At 42.1% G+C, this 21,609-nt stretch overlaps 1 protein-coding gene and 1 pseudogene across 6 annotated transcripts in view; one reads left to right on the forward strand and one right to left on the reverse strand.

Annotated features, from left to right (window-relative positions):
• FRMD4B (FERM domain containing 4B) overlaps window positions 1-21,609 on the forward strand; it is a 336,715-nt gene that overhangs the window by 272,689 nt on the left and 42,417 nt on the right. For 4 of the 5 annotated variants that reach the window (XM_082849085.1, XM_082849084.1, XM_082849087.1 and 1 more), the window contains 2 exons: window positions 17,691-17,774; window positions 19,304-19,369. In XM_082849085.1, the coding sequence (XP_082705211.1) occupies window positions 17,691-17,774; window positions 19,304-19,369 (150 nt within the window). Of the gene's footprint in view, window positions 1-17,690; window positions 17,775-19,303; window positions 19,370-20,179; window positions 20,456-21,609 lie in introns of those variants that run through there. The other variant, XM_082849088.1, reaches the window with a different exon arrangement.
• Window positions 13,151-13,856, reverse strand: LOC309968008 (large ribosomal subunit protein eL32-like; annotated as a pseudogene). Its single transcript has one exon. The product of its transcript is annotated as a large ribosomal subunit protein eL32-like (transcript).

Genomic DNA, 21,609 nt, shown 5'->3' on the forward strand with positions numbered 1-21,609 from the left:
TGCATCCCTCGATTTTAATTCCAGTAACTCTTGGGGTAAACATTCATCAAGTTCTGAACTTGCTTTTTCTGAAGAGCCCTGAATTTGGAAGGAATCATCCATCCCATACAGTGGGTGCTTTTTCATCTGCTCTGTGCAGAGAATGTTAGGGCTGCCCAATATTATGTATTGGAACCCTCATTTCATAGCTGATGAACTAACAAGTGACATATCCATGACAATTCAGGTTGACAGGACCAGACCTACAGTCCCCAGGTCTCCCTGACTATCTCAGATTTACCATTTTGTCTTACACTTGTATCAGGAGGCCTCCATGGATCCTTGCTGTCCCTGATAGAAGGCAGTGAGGACAGCAGGCAGTGGACTCTACCATGGTAAGTGGTGTTATCACTGGAGTGGCCCCGAGGCTAATATTAGTCACTTGAGGACATAGCTTAAGAGGGAGAAGGCCGGAAATGAGCACGAGCACGCAGTCAGCAGTGCCTTTGGAATACCTTGTCTTCTTCTCATTGCTCGACCTTACTCACTCCTGTAGATTGAACACCTAATACCTACAACGTGAGAGGCATTGGACCAAGCGAGGGCTGTGATGGAGGCAGACTGAGTTTCCGGCCTTCCTTTTATTCCTGAGCCACGGTCTTTCTACATCCTTTATAAGAGACACTGGAGAAAGGCCTGGGCCCTGGACTCAGACAGGCAGGCATGAGGTTGAGTGAAACAAGCCCTCCTCATCTGCTAGTGGTGCGACCTTGAGCCAGTTTTAAAGCCATCTGAACCTAAGGTCGCTTTTCTTTCGGAGATTCGTTGTGAGGATTGAGTGAGATCAAGCACCTTGCAGGGTGCCCGGTACAGAATGGAGACAGTACTTGGGAGTCTGGTTCCACTAAGTCCCATCTAGTATACTGAGATGCATTTCAGATGATGTTGCTGTTGTTGTTTTACCATCTTAGCCATTTTTAAGTGTACAGTTCAGTGGCATTAAGTACATCCACATTGCTGTGCCACCGTCACCGCATCCATCTCCAAGATCTGTCATCTTGCAGAATGGAAACTCTGTGCCCATTGAGTGATAACCCCTCCCCCCTCCGCCCCCAGCCTCTAACAGCCGCCATTCTACTTTCCGTCCCTATGAATTTGCCTTTTCTGGGTGCCTTATGGAAGTGAAATCATGCAGTATCTGTGTTTTTTTTTTTTTTTTTTTTTGCGGTCCGCGGGCCTCTCACTCTTGTGGCCTCTCCCGTTGCGGAGCACAGGCTCCGGAGGCACAGGCTCAGCGGCCATGGCTCACGGGCCCAGCCGCTCCGCGGCACGTGGGATCCTCCGAGACCGGGGCACGAACCCGTGTCCCCTGCATCGGCAGGTGGACTGTCACCCACTGTGCCACCGGGGAAGCCCCAGTATTTGTTGTTTTGTGACTGGCTTCTTCCACTCAGCATGGTGTCCTCAGGGTTCATCCATGTTGTAGTGTGTGTCAGAATTGCCTGTACTTGAAGGCTAATATTCCATTGTATGTATATACCACTTCGTTTAGCCATTCACCCATGGATGGATACTTGGGGTACTTCCACTTTTGGACTCTTATGAGTAATGCTGATATGAACAAAAATAGGTAAACATCTCTTTGAGACCCTGATTTCAGTTCTTTTGGGAAGAGAGATGCATTTTTAAGAAGAATCCCTGGCTTCCAGATAGTTAAGTATATTCTACTGTTCATTGGAGTGGGGGTGGGGTGAAGGCATAGGAATTGAGGATGGATATCAGATCCTTGTTCTCAGTCATCAGATCTTACTTACCAAAATTAATACTTGAGGAGTCCAATACTTACATTAAAATATTGTTGTAGGTGAATATTTATTGACCTGGAAAAATGATTACAATATAGGAAGTAGGAAAAAAAGCATATGTATTATCCATTTTTATAAAAAAATTATATATACCAATATGTTCAAATACATGATACAGATATAAAAACTGGTCCTTAAGTTGCAGCATCGTGCAGGAGCCCCTAAATTTTTTTGTTCATACAGCCCCTTTCATTCTCAATATGCATATACTTTTAATTATTTATTTAATTATATAGTTATGTACATGTAGAACTATATTGACATCACATACATTATAAACTATTCTCAAAAGAGTAATGTATCAAAAGGAAAGAGATAGAGTAACATGTTCCAAGAATGAATAAAAGTAAATATCGTTAGAAGTTCTAGTATTGGGAGTTCCCTGGCAGTCCAGTGGTTAGGGCTCAGCGCTTTCACTGCTAGGGCCAGGGTTCCATCCCTGGTCGGGGAACTAAGATCCTGCAAGCCACGTGGTGCAGCCAAAAAAAAAAAAGAAGTTCTAGTATATTCTTTCTGCACACCTACAGATCTCTCTACCACATAGACTGTTGTAGAGTAGATTCTGAAGTTAGGCAAAGCTGAACTGGATTCCAGAGCCCACTTCTCACTGGTCAATAATCTTAGCTGAGTTACTGAACATCTCCAAGCTGCAGTTTCCCATCTGTAAGTGGGAATAATTACAGTTCTTTTATAAAAAAAATTTTTTATTGAGATATGTTTTTTTTTGAGGTATGTGATATTATATTAGTTTCAGGTATAGAGCATAATGATTCAGTATTTGTATATATTGCAAAATGATCACCGCAATAAGTCTGGTTAACATCCAACACCATACATAGTTACAAAACTTTTTTTTTCCTTGTGAAGAGGACGTTTAAGATCTACTCTCTTAGCAGCGTTCAGATGTGCAATACAGTGTTAATAGTGCCTGGTTTATGGTAGGGGTAAAAAAAATTAAGCTGGTACTATTGTCATGACGAACAGTTGTCTCGGGATGGTGGGGATAGAAATGTTTACAATTTTCCTTCTTTGCATGTCAGTGTGTTTTCATTTATTGAAAATGAAGATATAGTGCTTATGTCAGAATTTTTTTAAATGTTATTTTGTCTTGTTAAAAAACTCAGAGCTTAGCACAGTGACCTAGAGATCTCCTGCACTGCATCCTTTTTCAAAATGATTGTAAGATTCATGGAACACTACCCACGTGGCCTAACGGAAACTTCCCAAACCAAGGCTTAAAGCCCTTCCCTGCCACCCCAGAGCAGCAAGCCTGTGATTCCCTTCCCCCCCCCCCCCCCCCCCCCCCCCGTGTATGGGAGGCCCTGCCCAGAACCTGCTGGCCCCCAGGGGCCTGCGCGCCTCTGTGAACAGGCTCATTCAGTTCTCGGCACAGGCGCCTGAGGCTGGGCAGGCAGAAAGGAAGCAATTAAGACAGTGGAAACCTACCAGGGAAAAAGCTGTTGGCAGGGCAGACTTCATGGATGTGTGATCTGTGCAGTCACATAGGGCCCCCTGCTCGGAAGGACCCCACTCTTGGTTTGATGCTCCTCTGTCTTGAAATCTTGAAATTCTCCATGATTTTTTCACAAAGAAGCTCCACATTTTGATTTTTCACTGGGCCCTGCAAATTGTAGCTTGGTCCTGGCTGTTGAAAACTGTAAGGCATTGAGAAGGCCCGGGTGTTGAATGGATTGTTAAAGAAGGGGTCCTCTTGTAGGTGTCTAAACGGGTACTCCATTGAGGAAGCTGGAACCACACAGAATTCTGCAAAACAGCCTTTTTGCATATATGTCTGGGAACCTCTTACCCTTTTCTGATTTCACTATGTTTGATCTCCCAGGTCTGAAGCACGGGGAGTAACAACCTTGACTTCATAAGGGCACTGTGAAAATCGAGAGAGAAAATGCACGTGAAAGGGTTACAACGGTGCCTGGCACCTGGAATACTCATTTTTAAAAGCTTCCTAAATACTCAGTTGCTACCCTGGTATCAACAATATGAGCTAGGTAGTATCATTATGCTCATTTTATTTTTTAAATATTTTTCCTGATGTTTACATTTTGTACTTCATTTATTTATTTATTTGTTTTTGGCCACACCCTGCGGCATGCAGAATCTTAGTTCCCTGATCAGGAATCGAACCCACGTACTCTGCAGTGGAAGCGTGGAGTCTTAACTGCTGGACCACCAGGGAAGTCCCTAGCCTCATTTTATGGATGAAGATACTGAGGTTCAGAGAAGTTGAGTAACTTGCCCAAGTCATACAGCTGGTTACCATATGGAGTTAGGGTTTGAACTCAAGCCATCTGATGGCAGAGGTCATGCTTTTTTCACTCCACCATTGTGCACCCTGCTTTCATCATCATCTATTAGGTGCCAGGTATTCCTGTGTACTTTTATCATCTGCTTCTCAAATTATAGCCATTGAGATCCTCATTCTGCAGATGTGGAGACAGACGTAGTGATCACGGTCACATATCTGTTCCACATATGGTGGTACTTGGATTTTAACCCCCATCCTCTGAATTTCTCCTCAGCCTTTCCACTTGATAATTCCTCAAGAGTGAATCCAAAAGATGTTTAACAGTATCTACTGCTTTGGGCTGATAATGCAAATGCAGTTAGACTTTGGCGAACTCCTGGACCCACATGCCAGACAGTTAGTTCTTCATAGCTTGTTTCTGGCAGCAATGGAATGTCATCAGCGCTGGCTCAGACCTTGGAATCTCACTGGGTTCCCCCCAACTCCTGGCAACCACCATTCTACCCTCTGTCTCTCTGAATTTCTAAAATGTTTTTATTTTAAATATTTACAAATTTTCATGTTCACCTAATTCTCAGCCAAAGTCATCCTTATGGATTACATTTCTTCTAAAAGAGTTGAAGTTTCAAAGTAGACAGGATCAGAATCCTTGGCAAGCTGACTGATGTTTAGAAAAATCTCTCATCACATTTTCATTATTATTAGAAATTCTTTAGACTTAAAAAAAAATTGTAGTTTGACAGTTGATCCCTATCAAGCAGGCAGATGGACAGAGTAATTCGTCCTTTGTTACAAGTTAGGCCACAGACAAAAATTTAACAGCAACGGAATTCTAGCTGGGTGGACGCTGTGTTCCCCAGAACGCACACCGGTTTCTTGTCTCTTTGGTAGAGTGCTGAGGTGCGGGGGGTCTGACACAAGTTCCATGGATTGGGCATGATGTTGGAGGAGCAAGTTTCAGGGCTGAAATTCCACCAGTTACTGTGGGTTCTGTTGAACCAATCCTAACGCCACTTACAACCTGGGACTTGCCAAGTCCCTTCCAAAGTTCTTTTCCCGTGTGGCTTATTACCAGCCCTTAGGGTTGCCAGATTGAGCAAATAAAACAAACAACGAATAACTTTTTGAGTGTGTGTTCTAAATATTTAATCTGGCAACTCTAATCTAAGATCGCCCACTGGGGATTCTTCTCAGTGGTAGTAATCCACCCGCAGCCTGTTCTGAGAATGGTAGAAATAAAGTGTTTATAATTGTTGGTTTCATGGGCTGTGATCAGAAATGAAGGAACACATTTATTGAACATAGGCAGGTGCCTTCATAGCAACATAGCTTCATAGCATCTTCCCAAGAACCCTATAAAACAGGTCACTATCCCTGTCTTTATAATGAGGAACCGAGGCTCACAAAGGTTAGTTTATCTAAGACCACAAACGTCCTACAAACATGGAGACCTGGGACTGTATCCAGTTCGAAGTCCTTACCTTATTACTGCACATTAGAAGTCTAGGGCCAGCTGGTGGGCTGCTCTGTTGATTTGTTTCTAAGTATGTGGCAGCTTTGCAGTAGCCTGTGTCCCAACCCTGGCTGCCCATGTGCCAGCTCTGGTGGGACAGTGGGCAGCCAGGTGACCTCTCTAAGCCTCAGTTTCCTTATCTGTAAGTTAGAAATAGCACCTACATCTACGTTCGCCATAAGGATTAAATGAGTTCTTTTTTTTGTATTTTGTATAAGTGAAATGCTGAGCACTTGTCTGCCACACAGCACATGCCCAGGACAGTCTCCTTTAAAGCCACAAGAGTTTCATTTATTGTCCTGTGAAGGGGCTGAGTGGTCGGAGGGAGCTGCAAACCAGAGGCAGCCTAGAAACGTGTGCTCACGCCTGATCCCCAGGGAAGGAGCTTCAATGGGTTAAGATGAATGGAGGGCATCCCTCCTTTTCCCAGAAGTGCTGGGGAGCATCCCTAGCTTAAGGGGGAGGCCAGGAGAAGGGCTCCTTTCAGGTCTCACTTTCCACTCTGCAAATGGTGACCACCTGATTTGGCTTGAGGCGTGATCAAGAGCTGTTCAAATGCGGTGGGAAGAAAATTCCAAGATTGGAAAGACCCTGTGACTTGGGAGGGGAGGGGGCAAGGTCTGGCCCAGCCCGCCTGGCTTTTCCGGCCCCTCCCCAACCCCTCCTCCTGCCTTTCCAGTTCCCTCCTCTGCTTCCTTCTCCTCCCCGGCTGCTCCACTTTGACCTGGAGTCCAGAGAACCAGACAAGCAGCCACTGGTCCTCTCAATCTAGCGCCACCTCCCCGAGGGGCCCCTGGGTAAGTCTTTAACATCAGCGGGCCCTATTTCCCCCTGAGAACTCAGGGTCGGACACACCAAATCAGCTCGCCTAAACCAGCTGGCAGGGTTTGGTGTGGAGGGGTGGAAAGTGAGGTCGGACACACCAAATCAGCTCGCCTAAACCAGCTGGCAGGGTTTGGTGTGGAGGGGTGGAAAGTGAGGCGGGCACTTTATTTTAGCTATTATGAAATCATCTCAGTCTGTGAGCAGTTTGACTAAACTGCAACAACCAGTGGTGGCTTTAGAATGGGGTGGATTTGAGCCCTAGCTTTCTGCCTTGGTGTATGATTGACTATGAATGATGACAATTTGTTTCCAACTTTCTGCAGCACCTCCCAAGCCCTCTGTCCTCTAAAAGAGAGAACTCGACAGGGGTAGATATTTTACTGTGAATTTTTTTAGTCAAGATTAAAAAATCGGGCATCAGGAGCACCTCGTGTGTTTTAAGGAAACTTTGTTGGGTGTTGGGCTTCTCAGGTGGATTTGGGTGCCCTGTTTTAAAATTCTGCTGAAAATGACGGGTCTGATTTTGTGACTCTTAAAACAAATTGTTTAAAACTAAATTTGGTATCTTTGCTATCAGGGGACAACTATAGCCTGTAGTGGTTTTGGTTGGGTTTAAGAAACATTGAGTGATAACACATATTCAATCTTCTTATCCGTGTTCAGATCTTTCTGGTTTAATCCAGTTTTTGGCTAATCCAGATTATCTGGTTTAAAAAATGCAGCCTATCCTCACCGAAGAAACTGACTTTATTTTTATTTATTTATTTTTAAAATTTTATTTCTTGGCCACACCGTGCGTCATGCGGGATCTTAGTTCCGCCACCAGGAATCATGCCCCCTTGCAGTGGAAGCGCGGAGTCTTAACCACTGGACCACCAGGGAAGTCCCAGAAACTAACTTTAGTAGAATCAATGAGAGGCCACTATAATTACAAATTCTGAAGCCTCGAGTTAAGCTGGCAGAAGCCTTCCATCTCCTCACCTCCTCCTCCCCCCACTTTCTGTCTCTTTTTGGAATTAGAGGAGTTAGACAGAGTGGTTCAAGCACAGGCTTGGAGTCATATTTGCTACTTTCTTTTTTTTTTTTTTTTTTGCGGTACGCAGGCCTCTCACTGTTGCAGCCTCTCCCGTTGTGGAGCACAGGCTCCGGACGCGCAGGCCCAGCGGCCATGGCTCACGGGCCCAGCCGCTCTGTGGCATGTGGGATCCTCCTGGACCGGGGCACAAACCCGCGTCCCCTGCATCGGCAGGCAGACTCTCAACCACTGTGCCACCAGGGAAGCCCCATATTTGCTACTTTCTTGCCGTTTGAGTTTAAATCTCTCTTAAATCTCAGTTTTCACATCTATGTAATGGGGATGCTGGTGATAATAGCATAACCTGTAGAGAGAGGTTTTTGTCCAGTCTCTGAAACCTAGTAATGCTCAGTGAGTGTGAGCTGTCGTTCAAAGCATTTCTTTTTTAGGGACTGAATGAAGGTATCCACTCTGTATAACTGCTGGCTCAGCCTCGAAGAGTCTTGTGAAACTAACCTCCTGGGCTGTCCTCAGCCTCTTTGACCTTCTTTCCTGTTTTAAACTGTAGATTGCTATCTCTTGCTTGAAAATCTCCCTTTGTTTTATGATGTGTTTATTCTGTTATTCTGTTCCTGTGGTTCTCAAGTCATTTATTAAACGGATTGCTGGGTCCCAGCTTCTTCCCTCCTGATTCTGTAGGTCTGGGGTGGGCTCGAGAATTTGCATTTCTAACACGTTCTCAGATAATAGGGATGCTGCTAGTCAGGGGATTGTAAAAGAACTACTGTGTTTTCTCATGCTTGTCAACCTTTAAAATCCCTTTACCTAGGAATCAGTGGAGACAAATTTACTGTTAGAACTCCCTAGTTATTAAGTCAAGGAGATAATAAACTAGATTCATCACTGAAGGCCAAGTTCCCAGATAACTGAAAGAAACATGATTTTTTTTTTTAATTAAAAAAGGGTGATGTGAAGGCAATCTGGCCAGTGAGCAAATGCTCTAAGTAAACTGAGAACATACCTTAAACTGCTAACGACCAAGGTGTTGATCAATGCTGGTAGATTAGTTGAGGAAATTAGTGTTTATATTCAGTATCCAAGATCCTTCTAATAATGGCATGTTTAAGCAAGCTGTCCTCCTTAAACACTGGATCCAGCTGGAATGCTTTAGTAATTGAGTTGACACCTGTTACACCATTTAACAGACATTAAATACAGTTTTTCTGGCCGTTATGATCACTGCCATGGACCATTCCTTCAGTATAGTGCAAAACTTTGACGGCCACCCCGGCTCTCTAGCAAGCATAGATAAGGAAGTGGCTTGTCACCAGCCTCTGTACAGGCAACTCCAGAAGACTGGCATACGTTTCTAATTTACACCAGTTCCTAAAGACAGTAAATCTTTAGCTTGCACATAGCACAGTATTAAATAGAGCTCCCAGCTGTGACAACTTGCTTGAGGTCTTGGAGGCCCCTTAGGCTACATGGTAGACTTTATCTTGAGTGTTCAACAGGCATTAACTATAGCTTTTTTACATTTGCATATGCATGAGTTGTACTCATGCAAGGCTCCAGTCCCAAGTTACTTTTTAAAGAGCTTAATTTATGTCTTGGTGATGTTTCTATGCTCATTTCCATTGGGTCATTATATTTAACGTGCTTTGTAGGCACCTTTGCTTGCAATTTCAGTTAAGGAAGAGCGTTAGCATGAAAAAGAAAAGGGAAGTTTGGGGCTTGGGCTTTTTTTTTTTTTTGAAACTGTCCTAGAAACTGAAGGGTGCTTCCACACCAAGCATTGACAGCTGCCATCTTTGAGGATCTCATTCAGTGATCCGTTAGCTCCACAAGTGCCAGCACCACAGTTTGCTAATTGCACGCACTCCCTCGTCCTCCAGCCTGAGAATGGCAGGTGGCTGACTGTCACTGTGGGCAAGTTCCCAATTAGGCACAAACAGGTGCACACATCTGCTGGGGGTGGCTGTTTCCACACAACTGCTCCAGCGCACACAAAGGGTGGCCTCAGCTCTGCCAGCCATGTGGCTCTCTCAAAAATGAGTGAGGTTGGCACATTCCTACAGGGTTTTTGCGGTCAGTAAAGAAAAACAAGAGCCCGTGAAAGGGGCTTGGGAATGCCAAAAGGAATCATCACGGGAAAAAGAGCTGCGGTGGCTAAATGGTGGGTCATGGGCCGCTTCCTTCTAGAAAGCTGTCAGAATAGGAACTTGGAATACCTAAAGGAGGTATTACCAGGTATTTAATCTAATTATCAGCCTAGATAATTAGATAAAACGCAGCGTTCTTCATTGTGGCATCTGAATTCCTGCTGAAAGGATGAAGAATAGCAGTTTCTGGTTTGTTACTGAGAAGGAGCTAGTCTTGTAGATTTATGGGCATTGTCTTTGGCTAGGACCTGGAGAAAGCAGTCCCTCTTGGCAGTTCTGGTCAAGTTCGTCTTTAAAATAACACTTCCATTGCATTCGGGTCAAGAACGTCCAGACAGGACTTTCCTGGTGGCGCAGTGATTAAGAATCCGCCTGCAAACGCAGGGGACACGGGTTCGATCCCTGGTCCAGGAAGATCCCACATGCCGCGGAGCAACTAAGCCTGTGCGCCACAACCACTGAGCCTGCGCTCTAGAGCCCGCGAGCCACAACTAGAGAAAGCCCACCCGCAGCAAGGAAGACCCAACGCAGCCAAAAATAAATAAATTTTAAAAAAAAGAACGTCCAGACAGGGTGAGTGTGTTTCCTGCTGGGACGAGGCAGAGACATCTCCGTCCAGGCCTGCTCACCTCCCGGCTGTTCAGAGGCCCTCCCTTGGGATTCTGAGGTTGATCCTCATTCATATAAACCTAGCCTCCCACCCTGCCTGCCTGTCAGCCCCATGAGGGGCCTTCTCTGCCCAAGCCAGAGAAGCTGGCTGCCTCTGCCAGCTCAGTGGATCCACGTGGCCTTGGCTCCCAGGCAAATTCCCCCGCAGGGGTTCTTGGGAGGGTGAACAAATAAGCACTCGGCTACTGTCAGTCCACTCAAACGTGAAATCCTTCAGGTTCTAAACTCTGAAAGTGATCAGGATCAACTTAAGAATAATGCACCAGTGTTTGAAACACTTGCCTTCTGAATGGCAGCAGGCTTGCTCATCAGTACCCTCCCTTACACCCACTAACCATATTTGACTTAGTTTTAGGTGAATTCTGTCACCCGGAAGGATGTGTAAAACATGTATGAATGGTTTAAATAACAAGTTAGAAATTACACAGCCACATAACCACACCCGAGGAGGAATGTTGCCAGGATCCCACCCCACCCCCATTGTGTAGTGGACCCCCCTTTCCCAGTAAAAATCCTCTCTTTTCCCCAGAGGTGCTTGGGCTGTATAGAACATATTTTCTTGTTTTGCTTTATACTGTATCACCTATGTATGATTCTCTGTAGTTTCATTTTGTTTGCTTTCAAACTTATATACATGGGATGGTGATGTATATATTATTTTGGGTCTTGCTTCTTTGCTAAATATCGTGAGATTCGTCATGTTGTGTGAAGCTAGTCTGTATTTTGTTTGCTGCATGGCATTCCATTGTATGAATACTGTAATTTTATCATTTCTACTGTTATGGGATATTTGGGCTGTTTTCTTTATTTGTCTTACTGTGAACAGTGCTGCTATATAAACCCTTTTCTTTTGCGTAAGTTTCTCTAGAGGTATACCTAGGAAAGGATCTCTGGGTCATGGGGTATGCAGATTTCCAAAAAGATCATGTCAATGGGCATTTCTACAGCAATGGATGGGAGTTCCTATCACCCTTCATCTTCATGTAACCTCAGTGCAGTCGGGTGCAAAGTGGTAATTCATTGAAGGTTTAATTTGCATTTCCCTGAGTACTTATAAAGCTGAACCCTTGCTTCTGCCGGTTGGCCATTTGGGTTTCTACTTGTGCACTGCTTGTTGAACGATTTAACCCATTTTGCTGCCACGTCATCTGTCTCAGCCATCTTTTTCGTCCTCTTTTAGTGTCATAGACAGGTCCGCAGCTCAATCACCTCCTTGGTGGCTTGTTAGAAGTTTCCTGTGTCAATAGGTCCTTATAGAAAATGATGTTGTGTATTCACAAGAAAGGATATTTTGCAATAGCGCAAGTGAACAGATTTGGAGGATTAATAGGAACCTTTTCTAACACAAAGAAATTAAGGCTGTGTTTTTTCCTGAGAAAGTAATCTTTTGGGATGGTCCAGATTCCACATTTGTCAGCATTATTTATGTGTCTCATTTACTCATGCCCTACTGATGTTTTGCACTGTAAGTAAATTATCTGAAACTAGAAACCAAGCTGAATTGAGAAGGGCCTCCCTATACATTCTTTACTGTTAGTTTGTCAGAAATTGCAAAGCGATAGTGATGATCTGCAGGTATGTTTGATATAGCCTGCACAATGCTTTACTTTTTATTTTTGGCTTCCCTTTTTTGTTTTTTGGTTGAGGCAATATTTTAAAATTCAGACATTCTAGGTAAAACTCTGAGATTTTGCCTTATTTTTGAAGAAAGTGCCATCATTAGGCAATAGTGGATCCACATTCTCACGTGGCAGAAATTACATTGATCTGAGTGGTGGTTCCCCATCAGCAGTGGCATCTAGTTGTTTCCTCAGTATCCAATCTCCCTTTTCTCCATATTAGTAATAATATTAGTAGCAAGGCATGTGGCTGCCCAAAATAAAGACTACATATCTCAGTGTCCCTTGCAATTATCAAGAGCCTTGTGATTTTTCTGGCCAGTGGGATTAGGGGATGTGGGCAGCTTTCAGGTTCTGCCCCTAAAGGAGTGGATATGTCCTCCTTTATTCTTTTTCCCCTACGTGATGGCTAAAAGGTGGACATGGTGGTGGGCTATCTCAGACCATGTGAAGGACAGCAGAACCCCACGAACGGTGAAGCAACAAGAGTCTCAGTCCCTGAACACTTCATGCTGTTCTAGCTCCAACTTGTAGGTAAAGAGAAATTAAAGCGTTGATCTCTGTCCCGCACAGTCAAATCTATATCCTAAGTAACTTCAAGTGGGTAATGTTCTCTCCTCTTCCTCATGGTCCCCACCGAGTCCCTGTGTCTGCTGCCCAGCTTGACTTGCCTTTCTCAGCTGGCTTAGAGAGTTGGATTTCTAATGCTTCTCTCACTTGGCTCCTGTTAGAGAGTTACATCTAAGATATATTTATATTCTAATATTTAATAGTCTAAGAGTAACACAAAAGAAAAATTCTTAAGTCTGAAAGATACAGTACAATTAGAAGTTTTAGGGTTGAATTATCAGGAGTTTTATAATAATCCAAATCAGGGTTTGTCAACCCTCAGCACTATTAACATTTGGGGCAAGATAATTCTTTGTTGCTGGGGGCCCATCTTGTGTATTGTAGGATGTAGCATCCTGGCCTCAGCTCAGTAGATGCCAGTAACACCTCCTTCCCCAGTTGTGACTGTCAAAAAATGTCTTAAGACATTGCTAAATATCCCCCGAGGGGCAAAATTGCCCCAGTTAAGAACCACTAATTTAAAGTATATTTCTTTATTTTTTTACCTTTTTAAAAAAATTAATAGACTTAAGTTTTTAGAGCAGTTTTGGGTTTACACAAAAATTGAGCAGAAAGTATGGAGAGTTATATATCCTCTCTCCTTCCCCTTCCCCCTCTCTTCACAGTTTCCCCTGTCAGTAACACCTTGCATTAGTGTGGTACATTTGTTACAAGTGATGAATCAATACTGACAGATTTTTTTTTTTTTTTTTTGCCGTTTTACGGTTTTATTAAACAAAACGTGCACACGAGCTGTCTATTCATTTTCTTCGCCGCGCAGCCTGGCGTTGGGATTGGTGACTCTGAGGGCCAGCTGGGCTGCTCTCTCCACGATGGCTTTGCGGTTCTTGGAGGAGACGTTGTGCGCAATCTCAGCACAGTAAGACTTGTTGCACATCAGCAACACTTCAGGCTCCTTGACGTTGTGGACCAGGAACTGGACCAGGAACTGGGCAGAGCCGCTGGGCAGCATGTGCTTTGTTTTCTTGTTGCTCCCGTAACCGATGTTGGGCATCAAGATCTGGCCCTTGAATCTCCTGCGCACCCTGTTGTCAATGCCTCTGGGTTTCTGCCAGCTCCGCTTAATTTTGACTTACCGGTCTGACTGGTGCCGGATGAACTTCTTGGTCCTCTTTTTGACGATCTTGTGCTTCACGAGGGGTCTGAGGGCAGCCATGATGCCGAGTAGGAGATGGCGGCCACCTCCGTAGGCAGCGCCGAGGAAAAGAAGACGACAGATTATTATTAGCTAAAGTCCATAGTCAAATCATGGTTCACTCTGTGTTCTATAGCTTTTGACAAGTGCATCCATGATTACAGTATTATTCACAATAGTTTCACACCCCCCCCAAATCCCTTGTGCTCCACCTATTCAATTATATTCCTTTTAAAGTCGTCTAAACTTTCCTTAAAATGATCCCTAAGCCACTTGCCTATTAATGCACATTTTAGTTGCTTCCCAGTGATTGACTAGTATCCCAAAAAAGTCTTAATGAGTAAATATTCATTGTTATTTAGGAGGCTGCCTTGTGATTAACGTTTGGTAATTTATTGATTTATTTAGTCACCATTTCCAGATGTATAATGTCTTATCGCATCTTAGGACTAGGGTAGGTTCTAATGGTGCATAGTTAAAATGAAAAACTCCTTGGGAAGGTGACGTGTCGAAGGCCAAAGTTCATCTTTCAGTATATCCAACACAGGTAGTATTTTTCTCCAGTTGTAACATGTAGCTATTTCTTAAGTTAGTCACTAGATATACAAGTTGTGTGTTTAGCAGACATGTGTTAAATGCTTTAATACTAGAAAAATCTCAGTATATTGAGAGACTGGTGCTTTAAGGACACAGGAACTAAAATTGTCTTAAAGGACGGCAACTTCAAGTCTCCCGTTTCACACTTATTCTCAACCATGAGCTTGTTGAATAAAATGATGGATAAAATTTCCCTCTTATTTCATTCCCCCCGCTCCTCTCTCCTTTGGCTGACTACATTGGTATAAGTTAAAAGCAACTTCGTCATATGACACTTGTTTCTACGTGCTCAGCATGCAGTATACACTTTATACGTATTTGCTAAATGAATAAGTGAATTTATGGTAAATAGCAACTTCTCTTCTACTCTAGTAGATCTTGATTGCCACAAAATTAACTATAATCCAAAGAAATAAGTGAATGTGAGGCTGAGTTCTTGGAACACAGCACAGAGTTCACATGAACCCAGGAGATAACACACATGTGGTTGGTGGTGATGATTAATAACAAAAAATGTTATCCTTAGTCTGTCACTTTAGAACATGTACAGGTATTTGCCCTTCACAAAAAATTCATAAGCCAACCTCTTTGAAAAGGAAATGGGATTTGAAGGACAGAGCATAAAAGAAATTATTAAGAGAAATAAATATCATTACTGGGAGTCGACAGGTGACCTTTACTGTGGTTAAATACGATTGTGGTATATATTTTGGTTTTCAGGAAGCCCAAACCAGTTTCCCGAAATTGTCAATGTGGTTAAGCCGTACTGCTCAGATTTCAAATGAATAGAGAGATTTATCCTTATATAAGAATGGGAGCCAAGTGACTTTTCATTTCCTGGAGTAATTTGTAAAGTCAGATCTCTCACCTTTAGGAAAGGCCCCAAGCCTAGTTTTGAAATACAGCATTGACAGGTACAAATCATAACGTCTCTAAGCTAGGCGACACTCAACTCTATCTGTTCCTACTGAAAGTAAGTTTATGTACAGGTTGCTCAGGGGGTTCACCTGATTGTCCTGTGGCCTGGTGGGGAAACTTGGTGATAGAACCAGTAAACAAACCTTCTGTAGACATTGAAGGAGAACCAGTTACACCAGGCCTGATCAAGTGACAGGAGAGAGCAATTTCTAATCCAGCACAGTGCAACGTAGACCAAACAAAGCCTGTCTGCAGGCCATACTTGGTTCCCTAGTTTGACCTATAACATTTGATCTAGGTAATTGAAGGAATGCTTCGGGAGGAGATTGACCTTGAGTTCAGCGTTTAGTCCTACAGTTGGGGGTTCATTTCTTTCAGTATCACGATTCACATTGGGGCAAACCCTGGGGAAGCTAATGTAAAAACGCTTGAGTGATGGATTTTGCAACTAATCAGTTCAGAGTTTTCATTTATAAGTAGGGGTGAGGGTGAAGGGGAGCTCTGCCTTGCCAGAGATGAGAATGTCCCAGGACACTGCTCTGGGAGTCTTTCAGGGAATCAGGTAATAGAATACAGTGGTTATGGTCTTGGGCTTTGAAGCCTTCTGGCTCCTCCACATAGTAGCTGAGAGACATTGAACAAGAGGCTTAGCTTCTCTAAACCTCAAACTCTTACCTGTGAAGTAGTCTGGGTAATAATAGTACCTACCACGTGGGAAGAGTTGTGATGGGACTTCCATGAGGTGAACAGTGCCCTAGAAGTGCATTTCATGCTGCTCTTGGTAACCTCAACAAAGAGATGATAATGGCAAAGATATGAAGAGGTGGCAAGTAAGTGGAAAAAAGTTACCAGTATGCTGTTTGATGAACACCAGGGTAATCATGATTTTGAGTAACTCTTTAATGTGCTTATCCTAGGCTCTAATGAACCCCAGAAAGTCATGTCTGTTTCATCAGAGACTGCCTTCTTAAATACTTGGGACTGTTCTCACACTGTGCAGGACAAACCTGACTGGGTCATATTACCTGTTCTCCCTTCTGTTAAGTTCCTTAAAGACCACACCCTTCCTCTCTCTCTCTTTTTTTTTTTAACATCTTTTTTGGAGTATAATTTCTTTACAGTGGTGTGTTACTTTCTGCTGTATAACAAAGTGAATCAGCTATATGTATACATATATCCCCATATCCCCTCCCTCTTGCGTCTCCCTCCCACCCTCCCTATCCCACCCACACCCTTCTCTTTTCACAACCAGAATTTTGCCTTTTTTTTGGGTTCTGTTTTGTTTTCATTGTATTATTGTTTTTAACTGAGATATAGTTGATTTACAATATTATATGTTTCAAGTGTATGACAGAGATTCACAGGTTTTAAAGATTGAACTCCATTCATAGTTATTATAAAATATTACCTGTATTCCCAGAATTTTGTCATTTTAAAATTAGCAGATGTTTCATGAGGTACATTTTAGTTCACTTGTTGCAATTTGAGGGATAACTTCCTTGGATTTCATTAGAAACACATTTTCAAGTCATCTTTTTTTTAAATTTTTTATTTTAATTTAATTTTTATTTATTTATTTTTGGCTGCGTTGGGTCTTTGTTGCTGCACGCAGGCTTTCTCTAGTTGCAGCGAGCGGGGGCTACTCTTTGTTGTGGTGCGTGGGCTTCTCATTGCGGTGGCTTCTCTTGTTGCAGAGCACGGGCTCTAGGCGCGTGGGGTCAGTAGTTGTGGCTCACATGCTCTAGGGCATAGGCTTGGTAGTTGTGGCGCACGGGCTTAGTTGCTCCGTGGCATGTGGGATCTTCCTGGACCAGGGCTCGAACCCGTGTCCCCTGCATTGGCAGGCGGATTCTTAACCACTGTGCCACCAGGGGAGTCCCTCAAGTCATCTCCTATCCAAGTGATTTCCGCAGATGGCTGACGTGGTCCATTTTATTTCAGAGAGTGGTAAGGAAGTAACAGACGAGTAATAGAAAGGTCTACACTCAAACGTTTTTATTGCAATGATAGCTATTATGAAAAATGGTGATTCTATGTGAATGGTTTTAGAATAACCAGTGTTCCAACATTGTGAATATTATATAACCACTAAAAATAATTATGAGGGTACTACAGGAGTGTGGAGAAAGTGTATAATGAAATTTGAAGAATGCTGCATAAAAATAGAATATAAAGTGTGCACAACTGTAGTAATAATTATATATCAATAATAAAATAGATACATATAGGAAATATACAATGAAAATGGAGTTTATAAGTAAGGAAAATGGAATTATGGCAATTTAATAGTATTTAAATTTTTTTTTTTTTTTTTGTCTTTTAAAAACTTCAAAATCTCATCAGGTTGGTTGTCCATTTGGGGGCTGCCTTTATGTATGCTGACAATAACATTTGACAGAGCCCAGTGTGCTGTTGTTACTTTACAGATTTCATGTGGTGACCAGCTTGGGTAATCTTTTAGGTAACAACGACTGACATACTGTATTACTTTTCTTTTTAGTGATGAAAATGCCAGGAAAGATTTAAAGACATTACCAGCCTTTCCAACCAAAACTCTGCAGGAGCACCCCTCCCTTGCCTACTGGTAAGCCACGCCAAGATTGCCAGTGACCCTGTTACAGTAACCTCCACGGAGAACGGCATGCTCTTCAGGGAACCAAAAGAAATATAAGTGCGGAAAATATCAAACTGCCCATCATACGTGTCAGTCTAATCATAAGTAGACCTTGATCCTTCCAGTGAAAAGGTCTTATGAAATCTCTCTGGAGATCATTGTCCCAAGACTGTAGTCATGTGTGAAGAGTGGCCATGTGCCTTCTCGTTCAAGTGCATGATACATTTGTAGAGTGTGCTTTTAAGTGAATCCTGCTCAGTATACGTGCAGTCACTGTATACTGCAGGCTTAATGTGGCAGAGTGCAATACAAGTGGTATAAAATACAGATTTCCTTGAACAGAGGCATTCATAATAAACAGAAACAACCTGAATGATCAGGTTTCCTCTACAGCCAGAAGTCATTGTCTATTTTGAGTTGTTTTATTTGCCTGTATTTTAATGAATCCATAGTCCCCATTTCCCATGCAACATTTTTCCTAGAAAAGTACGTTTTCTCCCCTTGAATTACTTACATTCCCTTTAAATATATTTTCCTTGATTTAAGGCTGTGAATCCTGAAGATGGTTTTCCTTTCCACTAAAAAAACTGGTTACAAAATAAATATTCAACATGAATAGCTGTAATATGAAAGTTGGAATATTTCCCAAGTCAATAGTGAGAGTAGGTACTGAGGCTACATTGCATCCTGAGTCTGGAACCTTCTAAATAAATCATTGTTAAGTGATAGTTTCTTAAGGATAAAAAGCAAAGACCAATTACTGTTGCTTATTTGTTGTATAGAGATAAAAACGTTTATTCTTCTCAGTTATACTTGAGATATGACTAATGAGCTACCAGTCTGAAAGGAGGGTAAATAACTGAATGATGTCAAGGGTGACCAGACTTCAGCCTGTTTCTCCTTTCTAGTTAAAAAGTTTTATTCTAAGACAATAATGAAGGGTTTTCTTCTAAAGTATTATGTCCACAAGTAGTGACAGTAGAATATTTTAGATTGAACACTCACTCAGAAGCATTTTTAATTCTTTCTAAATCTTTCTGAACAATTTAAGGAAAATGTCTATAATACCTTACACTTGCTGATCTCTCTAAAAAACCCTTTTAATTTCCCCAGCAAGGCTCTCTCACTAGCATTTAATAACATTATTTTGTATTTATTATATTCCATTCAGTTATGGGACAGAATATTAGTTTTTTATTTGATGAATTGATATTATGTTTCCTTTTCTAATAACTTAAGTTTTTAAAAATTTACATATTATATAAGTATATTATATAAAATTATATAAAATCGAGACAAGGTAGTTAAATGTCTGAGGTTCAGGAGTCCATATGTCCATATCCTACAAAAACAAAAGTCAACTAGCTTCTATCTCCCAAACAAGTTGGTCTAGGCCTTCTTTCTCAAGTGTTTCAAGTAGGCCACCTGAGAATCTTGAAATTGGATCTGTACCTCATACAGGCATGCATTGCTCTACTTTTCATTTCCTTGTTTTACAGTGAGGACAGGGTAATTGAGCATTATTTGAAAATCAGAGGTCTGACTCGGGGTCAAGCTGTGGTTCAGTAAGTATCTTTCTTTTTGCTTAGATATAGTTGTAATGTCTTCCGTTTGAGAAAGTCATCTGAAATGATTTCTATTGTGTAGTTTGTGTGCATATAGTACTCACCTGGTTAGAAGTATCTTATTGAATTATAATTTATATTTATAATTTATGATATTATAAATATAATATTTATAATTATATTTTTATAATATAATTATATTTATAATTATTTGAATTATAAAGTGTCTTGGGTCATTCCATACTTTGGTATCATCAATTCAGATGCCTACCAGTGTCAGACAGGTAACAACAATGAGAACTCATAGACCAAGTGTAGGCAATAGGGAGTGGTGGGGACTGTGGTGAACTAGAGAGCTTTTGCCCTGGCTAGAGACAAGACTACTCAGCTTCAGCATTCAGGCATAATGTTGCCAGATCATCTGATGTTTTTCAAGAAAAGCTGGAAATTACAATTTTTTAAATCCTAATTTTAAACATTGCAAAGTAATTTTAAGAAAATTTTAGTACAACATGAGCCAAACAACATCTATCTGGAGGCCGTGTTTTGTCACCTGGTTTGTGACTCTATTTTGGGTGGAGCACGCAGTGTCAGTGTTGGATAATCTGTTTCTTTATGGAACCAATAGCAGACCATAATGATAGATTTCTGCATTTTAGACCTATAGAGTTACCGTCATTTATTAAGAACAGTTCACAGGCTACACTGAAGTTTTTAAATTGTAAAAAGTAAATTTATAATTTAAAAATTTTTGAATTGTAAAAACGAATGTAGCATTATTGCTATAGTAATTGTACAGTAGAATAACTGTTATGGCCATAGAAGTTTTAACAAAAAATCTGCTGAATATAGCTCAGAGCATGTGAGAAGTGAAATAAGGACTTGGCGATCACTATTCCCCTGGTCAGTGTATAGATTTCCCCCACATCCCTGCTCTTGCGCTCATCTCCTTTTTATCATAGTGCACCTGCTGTGATCTTCAAGACAGAAATGAGAAGTTAACAGCCTGAAGTTGAATCCCTGACTTGTGCCTGTTTTGTGAACTGGAAAACAAAAAGGAATAACAATTTCCATGAAGGATTTTAGGTTAGGTTAATGAATGTATTACGAACTGTCCTTGTTGAAATGCAGCATCCTCTTACTTCCTTTGATCATTATCATTGTGGCTGCAAATAAGAAATTGTCTAACTTGGTAGTTAAGGCTCTAGACTGTGGAATCTGACTTACTTTGTTGGAATCCTGGCTGTGCAGTGTAATTGCTGCCTGGCCTTGGCACATCTACCTTTTTTTAAAAAAAATAAATTTATTGGGCTTCCCTGGTGGCGCAGTGGTTGAGAGTCCGCCTGCTGATGCAGGGGACACGGGTTCATGCCCCGGTCCGGGAGGATCCCACATGCCGCAGAGCGGCTGGGCCCGTGAACCATGGCCGCTGAGCCTGCGCGTCCGGAGCCTGTGCTCCGCAACGGGAGAGGCTACAACAGTGAGAGGCCCGCGTACCGCAAAAAAATAAAATAAAATAAAAACAAATTTATTTATTTTATTTATTTACTTTTGGCTACGTTGGGTCTTCATTGCTGCATGCGGGCTTTCTCTAGTTGCGGCGAGCGGGGGCTACTCTTTGTTGCAGTGTGCGGGCTTCTCATTTCAGTGGCTTCTCTTGTTGTGGAGCACGGGCTCTAGGCGCACGGGCTTCAGTAGTTGTGGCTCACGGGCCCTCGAGCACAGACTCAGTAGTTGTAGCAACGGGCTTAATTGCTCCATGGCATGTGGGATCTTCCTGGACCAGGGGTCAAACCCTTGTCCCCTGCATTGGCAGACAGATTCTTAACCACTGCGCCACCAGGGAAGTCCCCCTAACTTTTTATATTCACTAATATGTAGACCTTTTACTTTAAAAAGTTATCACATTATTGATAACAAGGTCCAGAGCCATTGATCTCCAAAATGTTATTAAAGAGTCCACTTGTATCATACAGGAACCTCAGTTCTGTGTGGGCAGAGAGGAAATCTTACACAATTTAGTCCACTCCATAAAGTCTTAAAGTTTAACAATAAATACTTGTTGAATTAAAAATAACAAGAGGTATATCATCACTTTAATTTTTTTTGGGGGGGTGCATATTTTTAAAAATCAAGTTTGCATATAATAAAATTCACTGTTTTAAAGCATATATTTCTAAGAGGTTTGACTTAAAAGTTAAGTATAAATTTCTAAAAGTGTACCACCATCAGTGATAAAA

This window comes from Leucopleurus acutus (genome assembly GCF_964270905.1).
Source record: "Leucopleurus acutus genome assembly, chromosome: 10".
In the NCBI taxonomy this organism is placed as follows: domain Eukaryota; kingdom Metazoa; phylum Chordata; class Mammalia; order Artiodactyla; family Delphinidae; genus Leucopleurus; species Leucopleurus acutus.